This window comes from Danio rerio, chromosome 2, assembly GCF_052040795.2.
Source record: "Danio rerio strain M-AB ecotype USA chromosome 2, GRCz13ab, whole genome shotgun sequence".
NCBI lineage: Eukaryota > Metazoa > Chordata > Actinopteri > Cypriniformes > Danionidae > Danio > Danio rerio.
Genome location: NC_141022.1, coordinates 4,570,056 through 4,582,288, shown reverse-complemented (window position 1 = coordinate 4,582,288; position 12,233 = coordinate 4,570,056). Strand labels below are relative to the sequence as shown.

At 37.0% G+C, this 12,233-nt stretch overlaps 1 protein-coding gene across 2 annotated transcripts in view; it reads right to left on the bottom strand.

The window, feature by feature from the left end:
* mpp7b (MAGUK p55 scaffold protein 7b) overlaps positions 1-12,233 on the bottom strand; it is a 179,062-nt gene that overhangs the window by 27,625 nt on the left and 139,204 nt on the right. For both annotated transcript variants that reach the window (XM_087240357.1, XM_087240356.1), the window contains exon 13: positions 3,623-3,787. In XM_087240357.1, coding sequence (XP_087096483.1) covers positions 3,623-3,787 — 165 coding nt within the window. The remainder of the gene's footprint in view (positions 1-3,622; positions 3,788-12,233) is intronic.

The following is a 12,233-nucleotide window of genomic DNA, read 5'->3' as shown; positions in this document are numbered from 1 at the left end:
TGTGATTTTGATATAAGTGATCATGTGGTGAGAAAAATGGGTGCGGTGGACAGCATTAATGGACAAACCAGTGAAATGTTATTTTGGTCTTTCTAAAATCACTCAAGGTCTGACATCACAGCTGTTCAGTATTATTATATACATTGTAAAGAAAATCTGTAATTTTACAGTTTATTTCTGGCAGCTGGGGTCGTTTTTTTATAATTAAACAGTCGTTATTTTACGTTTTTTTCCTGATGCCCCAGATGCCGCAAATAAACAATCAAATTATTGATTTTTTTACAGTGTGGGTGTTGGAAAAAAACAGATATTTTTAATTACAGTTTGAGTTACAGAAATTTACCAGAAATTTAAATTTAAGGTAATTTCTGTAATTTAATGTCCGTTCTATTATATATATATATATTTTTTACTTTACTTTCTTTATTGTCCACAAGTGGAAAGTGAAGTAAAAAAAATGCACATTAAATTACAGAAATTTTCTTAAATTTAAATTTCTGGTAAATTTCTGTAAATTTCTGTAATTCAATTTCTGTCAGTTTTTTAACTGTAAATTTCTGTAATTTAATGGTCACCCCAGCTGCCGGAAATAAACTGTAAAATTACAGATTTTTTTTACAGTGTTGGGTGCTGAAAAATAATAATAAAATAACAGATATTTTTTTTAACAACAGAGGATGAATTACAGAAATTTACCAGAAATTTAAATTTAAGGAAATTTCTGTAATTTAATGTATTTTCAAAAATGAAAAAAACTGCTTTTATTTTAGCCGAAATAAAATAAATAAGACTTTCTCCAGAATAAAAAATATTATCAGACATACTGTGAAAACTTCCTTGCTCTGTTAAACATCATTTGGGAAATATAAATAAAATAAAATAAAAATAATAATAATAATAATAATATATATATATATATATATAAAGAAAACAAAGACTGCAAAAAAAGCATAACTTCTGGGGTGTATTTGGCGCTCTCCAGAAATGTATATAGAGGTATGTGTTTAAAATGAGTCTGGGTTGGAAAAGTCCATTTGATTGATCTAAAAAAATTAAGGCAGCGATATTTTTTTTACAGTGAAGAGCTCAGAAAATAACTAATCAAAAGTTGACATTCCATTAGGCATGATATGCAGATCTGTTCAGCTGTTTAACAAAGTGAGGGTTTAAATTTTAATTTTCTAAAGTGAATGGTATAGAATTTCTATTGTTTAAAATGTATTATTCTGTGCTTCTGATCTCTTTTGCGTTTGCGTAATAACAAATGATATTCTACTTGGAAATCTGATGAGGTGTGTGAGATCATTCAAAGTCTTTATCCACTGATGAATCAACATTGTGTCCCTGTGGTAAATTTAGAGCATTAAGTCTTAGATATATCATGGGTGAGAACAGCTGCTGGCAAGGTGTTGGTGAACACAGTCTCCTTTCCTAAACAAACAACAGAAAATGTACAGGAGCTCAGTGAATTCTGCCGAAGGACTTCAACTGAGCCTTGACAAGTCTGGCCAAAGAACCGGTATGTTCAAGGATTTAATTCAAAGATGTTAAATCATCTCAGCAAGGTCAGAACCTGGGTCGTCTACCACTGATATATGAACATAAATGTGGCACTAGGAGGTGATGTTCTTTTTCCAACACAATAGATCTTCAGACTTGGCGGTAACACTTTGGTTCACTGTATTAACAAACCAGTCACTAACACTCCTAGCCTAATTGGCTGCATATTAACAGTTAGTATGGTAGAAGTTGGGTTACTTCTTCATAATTAATTTATATATATATATATATATATATATATATATATATATATATATATATATATATATATATATATATATATATATACACACAACAGTTCTGTCTGGTTCTCAAATCTGATTGGCTGATAGCCGTGCGATATTGTACAATATCAGAAATCCTACAGCCTCTTTACCCTTTGTGTATTACTCCGCCCATATACAGCCAGGAAAAAGCAGACACTACAGATCTAGAGTTTAATAGATGCACATTCAACTGTTTAACTGTCAGCATATGATTTGAATCCGTAAGAAAGTAGTTCTTCATACAAAAGGTATTTTGAGACTCTCCATGTTTGATTTTGTTTTTATATACACAATTATGCCGTCAAACTGACACTACAGATCTACAGATCAATGCACGCCTCCCACCAGTGCCGATATACAGCCATATCGCACTGCTACTCGTGTGATATTGCTCATATATATATATATATATATATATATATATATATATATATATAAATATATATATATATATATATATATATATATATATATATATATATATATATATATATATATATATATATATATATATATATTAGGGGTTGATTGACGTTATATTTTTTAAAGTCGACTTTTATCTTATCACCGTCAAATCAACGTTGGCTAGTCGCTAGTGACGTCATCAATAAAACATAAGATGCAAATGTATTGTGACATACCACAATTTGTGATGTATTTGAAGAAAACATATCAACCCAAGCTCATTCTGAAAACGTAGTTCCGGGGACGTTCCTGGAGACTGCAATTTACGTAGCCAGAGGTACGTATGGCTGCATTTAATTTTTTTAAGCGATCGCCATGACGTGGTGTGATGCCGCTCCTCTTCCCACTCACCGGCTGACAGCTCACCTCTGTGTGGAGGGCTTTCCCGCCCCAATCAGTTTGTCCGGTTAGCTTACTGTGTACGTAGGCGGAGTGGAGACCCGGAGGGGAGCTGACCGCAGCGACAGTGAGGACTGGGCTTGAATCCGGGGAAGAGTGGTTCGAGAAATCAGATAAAAACAGAATCCGAAAAATAAAGTGAACGTGTTCATATCAGGATGAGAATGTGGAGAAATCCGAAAATGTGGTCAAAAGCAGACGAGGGCTTTTCTTTTTCTGCACAGCTTTTGTAAACCGTTGATTGAGTTTAGGGAAGCAAGAGGGCGGGTGTGCGGGTCAATCTGTAAAACCGGTTGGGTTTAGGAAAGGAGGAGGAGGAGGGTGGGTCAGCCAGTCAATCATTCAGTCAGTCAGTCAGACAGACCATCATTCGACAGCGGCCTCTGGTGGCTTTACGCGAGAACAAAGTTCGAGATGCGAAAAAGCACACACAGCAGCCTCTCGCGGATTAGCAAAAACAAAAACTGCACAAATATGTACCTCCTGGGACCTGTTTCGTGGTCTCCAGAAACGTCCGCGGGACTATGTTTTAAGAATGAGCCTGGATTGAAATACATGCTGTTTGACAGCTCATAACAGGTTTCAAAAACAATGCAACATTACCAACAACTAATTTTAGTGCAAAGCAAATGCATTGTCAACACTTTAATTTCACTTATAATGCAACATTAGCATCCGAGCTATATTTACTGCTAAATAAATGCAGTCAACACATTGATCGCTGCACGTTCTAGTAAGAATGTAACAATAACAGATATTTTAGAGCAGAAATATGTATGTCCTCAGCACATTCATGTGAAGTTATTCATAATATAACACACGAAAGACAAAGGCTATAACGTTAAACCACATTACACTGTCAGAGACTTGCTCAGATGCATATTTTAACGCTATGATAGTTCGTACATTTTTCTTCAAGTAATGTTTCTGACCTGTTAGAAGCACAAGGCGATAAGGCTCTTCAGGGTTTCTCTGGTAAAGCAGGACATCCTGATATATTGGTACATGTATCCCAGAATGCACTTCACCAATCTTCTGTTTCACCTCTTGGCTCGTGTTTTTCTTCCGGCTCAGTCGGAAACTACTTCTTAAACCAGCTGTGAATGAAGGAAAGAATGATCACACTTTACTTTAATGTACAATTCATGCTATTAACAAACCATTAACTAAGACTTTTAGCTTAATAAACTACTAATAAACTGCTTATTAATAATTAGTAAGGTTGGGTTTAGGTATTGTGTAGGATTAAGGATGTAATCATACTTTGTAAGTGCTAAGAAATAGTTAATATCCTAATAAAAGGCAGGTGATAGGCCAGTTGTAATAACAGTGAATTGTTACCTAAACTAAAGTGTTACCAAACATCTAAATGAACTAAACAACACATACTCTGTATATCACTTTTAAATACATACTTGAATTTAAATGTCATAATATGTCGAGCTTGATTTGACCCTTTTTTCTCTTTTATTGAGTAATGTGTTTAGGAATTACAGCATAATTTGCTCAGAGTTCCTACCAAGTAATGGTGCCAAAGAATATTTGGGCAGTTGTACCTTGCATCTGTTCCTTATTATACAAGTGTGTTTGTCTGGATCATTAGTGTATTATAGCTGTAAATGTCTAGTTTTGCTTTGGAATTGGTTCCTGGAACCTAAAATCAGACACAAGGACTAAAGAAGGGTCAACAAAACCGAGAATTCCAATCCATGCTTATTACTAATATGTACCCCTGTATACATTTCTGAAGATCGCAAAATACGACCCGGGACTTACGTTTTTCCACCAGAAAAATCCACCGGAGGCTGCTGTGTATGCTTTTTCAGACCTCAAATGTCTCTCGCGAGTGCTGTTCTCGCGTAAATCAACCAGAGGCCGCTGTTGACTGACTGATTGATCAATCCCCTACCTAAACCCAACCAATAGTGTTTTCAAAAGCACAGATTGACCCGATCATGCCCTTCCCTAAACCCAACCGACAGTAATCCAGAAAAAGAAAAGCCCTTATGTTTTTACCACGTTTTCAGATCTTACCATGTTCTCACTCTGTTATTTATGTCTCACTCTGTTATTTATTACTATGTTTATTTTTTATTTTTTTGGCTTTTGTGTTTGTTTTACCTGCTTTCTGGAACCATTCTTCCCCGGACTCTAACCCCTTTCATCATGATCAACTCCTCTTTGCGTCTTAAGTCTGATGACATACATGGCGAGCTACTGGGCAAACTGGTAACAGTGGAAAAGCCGTTCACACAGAGGTAAGTGGTCAGCTGGTAGTGCGAAAAAAAAAAGCTGTTTGTGGTGTCCTACCACTATGAGCGTTCATTTAAAAGACAAAATGCAGCCATAAGTAGCTGAGGCTACGTAATTCACACTCTTATATAGGGCTACGTTTTCACAATGAGCAGAACTGAAGAATACAGAAGGCACGAATTCAAAAGGTCAAAACAGTGAACAAAATCAGTGAATTTTTACTCTTGATGGTCCAGGATCAACATCACTGAATTTGAATCTTGATAGTCCAGGATCAACATCACTGAATTTAAATCTTGATGGTCCAGGATCAACATCAGTGAATTTGAATCTTGATGGTCCAGGATCAACATCAGTGAATTTGAATCTTGATGGTCCAGGATCAACATCAGTGAATTTGAATCTTGATGGTCCAGGATCAACATCAGTAAATTTTAAACTTGATGGTCCAGGATCAACATCACTGAATTTAAATCTTGATGGTCCAGGATCAACATCAGTGAATTTGAATCTTGATGGTCCAGGATCAACATCAATGAATTTAAGTCTTGATGGTCCAGGATCAACATCACTGAAGTCGAATCTTGATGGTCCAGGATCAACATCAGTGAATTTGAATCTTGATGGTCCAGGATCAACATCAGTGAATTTGAATCTTGATGGTCCAGGATCAACATCAGTGAATTTGAATCTTGATGGTCCAGGATCAACATCACTGAATTTTAATCTTGATGGTCCAGGATCAACATCAGTGAATTTGAATCTTGATGGTCCAGGATCAACATCAGTGAATTTTAATCTTGATGGTCCAGGATCAACATCACTGAATTTGAGTCTAGATGGTCCAGGATCAACATCACTGAATTTGAATTTTGATGGTCCAGGATCAACATCAGTGAATTTGAATCTTGATGATCCAGAATCATAATCAGTGATTTTGAATCTTGATGGTCAAGGATCAACATAACTGAATTTGAGTCTTGATGGTCCAGGATAAACTTCACTGAATTTGAATCTTGATGGTCCAGGATCAACATCAGTGAATTTGAATCTTGATGATCCAGAATCAATATCAGTGATTTTGAATCTTGGTGGTCCAGGATAAACATCACTGAATTTTTCTCTTGATGGTCCAGGATCAACATAACTGAATTTGAGTGTTGATGGTCTAGGATAAACTTCACCAAATTTTTATGTTGATGGACCAGGATCAACATCACTGAATTTGAATCTTGATGGTCCCGGATCAACATCTGTGAATTTGAGTCTTGATGGTCCAGGATCAACATCAGTGAATTTGAATCTTGATGGTCCAGGATCAACATCTGTAAATTTTAATCTTGATGGTCCGGGATCAACATATCTGAATTTGAATCTTGATGGTCCAGGATCAACATCACTGAATTTGAGTCTTGATGGTCCAGAATCAACATCACTGAATTTAAGTCTTGATGGTCCAGGATCAACATCACTGAATTTGAGTCTTGATGGTCCAGGATCAACATCAGTGAATTTGAATCTTGATGGTCCAGGATCAACATCACAGAATTTGAGTCTTGATGGTCCAGGATCAACATCAGTGAATTTAAATCTTGATGGTCCAGGATCAACATCAGTGAATTTGAATCTTGATGGTCCAGGATCAACATCAGTGAATTTGAATCTTGATGGTCCAGGATCAACATCACTGAATTTAAGTCTTGATGGTCCAGGATCAACATCACTGAATTTAAGTCTTGATGGTCCAGGATCAACATCACTGAATTTGAGTCTTGATGGTCCAGGATCAACATCAGTGAATTTGAATCTTGATGGTCCAGGATCAACATCAGTGAATTTGAGTCTTGATGGTCCAGGATCAACATCAGTGAATTTGAGTCTTGATGGTCCAGGATCAACATCAGTGAATTTGAATCTTGATGGTCCAGGATCAACATCACTGAATTTAAGTCTTGATGGTCCAGGATCAACATCACTGAATTTGAGTCTTGATGGTCCAGGATCAACATCGGTGAATTTGAATCTTGATTGTCCAGGATCAACATCAGTGAATTTGAATCTTGATGGTCCAGGATCAACATCAGTGAATTTGAGCCTTGATGGTCCAGGATCAACATCACTGAATTAGAATCTTGATGGTCCAGGATCAACATAACTGAATTTGAGTCTTGATGGTCCAGGATCAACATCACTGAATTTAAGTCTTGATGGTCCAGGATTCAACATCGCTGAATTTGAGTCTTGATGGTCCAGGATCAACATCAGTGAATTTGAATCTTCATGGTCCAGGATCAACATCAATGAATTTTAGTCTTGATGGTCCAGGATCAACATCACTGAATTTGAGTCTTGATGGTCCAGGATCAACTTCACCAAATTTTTATGTTGATGGTCATGGATCAACATCACTGAATTTGAATCTTGATGGTCCAGGATCAACATCACTGAATTTGAATCTTGATGGTCCAGGATGAACATCACTGAAGTCGAATCTTGATGGTCCAGGATCAACATCAGTGAATTTGAATCTTGATAGTCCAGGATCAACATCAATGAATTTTACTCTTTATGATCCAGGATCAACATCACTGAATTTGAGTCTAGATGGTCCAGGATCAAAATCACTGAATTTGAATCTTGATGGTCCAGGATCAACATCACTGAATTTGAATCTTGATGGTCCAGGATGAACATCACTGAAGTCGAATCTTGATGGTCCAGGATCAACATCAGTGAATTTGAATCTTGATAGTCCAGGATCAACATCAATGAATTTTTCTCTTAATGGTCCAGGATCAACATAACTGATATTGAGTCTTGATGGTCCAGGATCAACATAACTAAATTTTTCTCTTGATGGTCCAGGATCAACATAACTGAATTTGAGTCTTGATGGTCTAGGATCAACATAACTAAATTTTTATGTTGATGGTCCTGGATCAACATCACTGAATTTGAGTCTAGATGGTCCAGGATCAAAATCACTGAATTTGAATCTTGATGGTCCAGGATCAACATCAGTGAATTTGAATCTTGATGGTCCAGGATCAACATCAGTGAATTTTAATCTTGATGGTCCAGGATCAACATCAGTGAATTTGAATCTTGATGGTCCAGGATCAACATCTGTAAATTTTAATCTTGATGGTCCAGGATCAACATCACTGAATTTGAGTCTTGATGGTCCAGGATCAACTTCATCAAATTTTTATGTTGATGGTCCTGGATCAACATCACTGAATTTGAATCTTGATGGTCCAGGATCAACATCAGTGAATTTGAATCTTGATGGTCCAGGATCAACATCACTGAATTTAAATCTTGATGGTCCAGGATCAACATCAGTGAATTTTAATCTTGATGGTCCAGGATCAACATCAGTGAATTTGAATCTTGATGGTCCAGGATCAACATCACTGAATTTTACTCTTCATGATCCAGGATCAACATCACTGAATTTGAGTTTAGATGGTCCAGGATCAACATCACTGAATTTGAGTCTTGATGGTCCAGGATCAACATCACTGAAGTCGAATCTTGATGGTCCAGGATATACATTACTAAATTTTTCTCTTAATGGTCCAGGATCAACATCACTGAATTTAATTCTTGATGGTCCAGGATCAACATCACTGAATTTGAGTCTTGATGGTCCAGGATCAACATCAGTGAATTTGAATCTTGATGGTCCAGGATCAACATCACTGAATTTGAGTCTTGATGGTCCAGGATCAACATCACTGAATTTAAGTCTTGATGGTCCAGGATTCAACATCGCTGAATTTGAGTCTTGATGGTCCAGGATCAACATCAGTGAATTTGAATCTTGATGGTCCAGGATCAACATCACTGAATTTTAGTCTTGATGGTCCAGGATCAACATCACTGAATTTGAGTCTTGATGGTCCAGGATCAACTTCACCAAATTTTTATGTTAATGGTCCTGGATCAACATCACTGAATTTGAATCTTGATGGTCCAGGATCAACATCAGTGAATTTGAATCTTGATGGTCCAGGATGAACATCACTGAAGTCGAATCTTGATGGTCCAGGATCAACATAACTAAATTTTTCTCTTGATGGTCCAGGATCAACATCTGTAAATTTTAATCTTGATGGTCCGGGATCAACATCACTGAATTTGAGTCTTGATGGTCCAGGATCAACTTCACCAAATTTTTATGTTGATGGTCCTGGATCAACATCACTGAATATGAATCTTGATGGTCCAGGATCAACATCAGTGAAATTGAATCTTGATGGTCCAGGATAAACATCACTGAATTTAAATCTTGATGGTCCAGGATCAACATCAGTGAATTTTAATCTTGATGGTCCAGGATCAACATCAGTGAATTTGAATCTTGATGGTCCAGGATCAACATCACTGAATTTTACTCTTCATGATCCAGGATCAACATCAGTGAATTTGAGTTTAGATGGTCCAGGATCAACATCACTGAATTTGAGTCTTGATGGTCCAGGATCAACATCACTGAATTTAAGTCTTGATGGTCCAGGATCAACATCACTGAATTTGAGTCTTGATGGTCCAGGATTAACATCAGTGAATTTGAATCTTGATGGTCCAGGATCAACATCACAGAATTTGAGTCTTGATGGTCCAGGATCAACATCAGTGAATTTGAATCTTGATGGTCCAGGATCAACATCAGTGAATTTGAATCTTGATGGTCCAGGATCAACATCAGTGAATTTGAATCTTGATGGTCCAGGATCAACATCACTGAATTTTACTCTTCATGATCCAGGATCAACATCACTGAATTTGAGTCTAGATGGTCCAGGATCAACATCACTGAATTTAAGTCTTGATGGTCCAGGATCAACATCAGTGAATTTGAATCTTGATGATCCAGGATCAACATAACTGATATTGAGTCTTGATGGTCCAGGATCAACATAACTAAATTTTTCTCTTGATGGTCCAGGATCAACATAACTGAATTTGAGTCTTGATGGTCTAGAATCAACATAACTAAATTTTTATGTTGATGGTCCTGGATCAAAATCACTGAATTTGAATCTTGATGGTCCAGGATCAACATCAGTGAATTTGAATCTTGATAGTCCAGGATCAACATCAATGAATTTTACTCTTCATGATCCAGGATCAACATCACTGTATTTGAGTCTAGATGGTCCAGGATCAACATCACTGAATTTAAAACTTGATGGTCCAGGATCAACATCAGTGAATTTGAATCTTGATGGTCCAGGATCAACATCAGTGAATTTTAATCTTGATGGTCCAGGATCAACATCAGTGAATTTGAATCTTGATGGTCCAGGATCAACATCTATAAATTTTAATCTTGATGGTCCTGGATCAACATCACTGAATTTGAATCTTGATGGTCCAGGATCAACATCAGTGAATTTGAATCTTGATGGTCCAGGATCAACATCACTGAATTTAAATCTTGATGGTCCAGGATCAACATCAGTGAATTTTAATCTTGATGGTCCAGGATCAACATCAGTGAATTTGAATCTTGATGGTCCAGGATCAACATCACTGAATTTTACTCTTCATGATCCAGGATCAACATCACTGAATTTGAGTCTAGATGGTCCAGGATCAACATCACTGAATTTGAGTCTTGATGGTCCAGGATCAACATCACTGAATTTAAGTCTTGATGGTCCAGGATCAACATCACTGAATTTGAGTCTTGATGGTCCAGGATTAACATCAGTGAATTTGAATCTTGATGGTCCAGGATCAACATCACAGAATTTGAGTCTTGATGGTCCAGGATCAACATCAGTGAATTTGAATCTTGATGGTCCAGGATCAACATCAGTGAATTTTAATCTTGATGGTCCAGGATCAACATCAGTGAATTTTAATCTTGATGGTCCAGGATCAACATCAGTGAATTTGAATCTTGATGGTCCAGGATCAACATCACTGAATTTTACTCTTCATGATCCAGGATCAACATCACTGAATTTGAGTCTAGATGGTCCAGGATCAACATCACTGAATTTGAGTCTTGATGGTCCAGGATCAACATCACTGAATTTAAGTCTTGATGGTCCAGGATTAACATCAGTGAATTTGAATCTTGATGGTCCAGAATCAACATCACAGAATTTGAGTCTTGATGGTCCAGGATCAACATCAGTGAATTTGAATCTTGATGGTCCAGGATCAACATCAGTGAATTTTAATCTTGATGGTCCAGGATCAACATCAGTGAATTTGAATCTTGATGGTCCAGGATCAACATCAGTGAATTTTAATCTTGATGGTCCAGGATCAACATCAGTGAATTTGAATCTTGATGGTCCAGGATCAACATCAGTGAATTTTAATCTTGATGGTCCAGGATCAACATCAGTGAATTTGAATCTTGATGGTCCAGGATCAACATCAGTGAATTTTAATCTTGATGGTCCAGGATCAACATCAGTGAATTTGAATCTTGATGGTCCAGGATCAACATAACTGAATTTGAGTCTTGATGGTCCAGGATCAACATCACTGAATTTGAGTCTTGATGGTCCAGGATCAACATCAGTGAATTTGAATCTTGATGGTCCAGGATCAACATCCCTGAATTTTAGTCTTGATGGTCCAGGATCAACATCACTGAATTTGAGTCTTGATGGTCCAGGATCAACTTCACCAAATTTTTATGTTGATGGTCCTGGATCAACATCACTGAATTTGAATCTTGATGGTCCAGGATCAACATCAGTGAATTTGAATCTTGATGGTCCAGGATGAACATCACTGAAGTCGAATCATGATGGTCCAGGATCAACATAACTAAATTTTTCTCTTGATGGTCCAGGATCAACATAACTGAATTTGAGTCTTGATGGTCCAGGATCAACATAACTAAATTTTTCAGTTGACGGTCCAAGAGCAACATAACTGAATTTGAGTCTTGATGGTCCAGGATCAACATAACTAAATGTTTATGTTGATGGTCCTGGATCAACATCACTGAATTTGAAACTTGATGGTCCAGGATCAACATCACTGAATTTGAATCTTGATGGTCCAGGATCAACATCAGTGAATTTGAATCTTGATGGTCCAGGATCAACAACATTGAATTTCAGTCTTGATGGTCCAGGATCAACATCGCTGAATTTGAGTCTTGATGGTCCAGGATCAACATCAGTGAATTTGAATCTTGATGGTCCAGGATCAACATCCCTGAATTTTAGTCTTGATGGTCCAGGATCAACATCACTGAATTTGAGTCTTGATGGTCCAGGATCAACTTCACCAAATTTTTATGTTGATGGT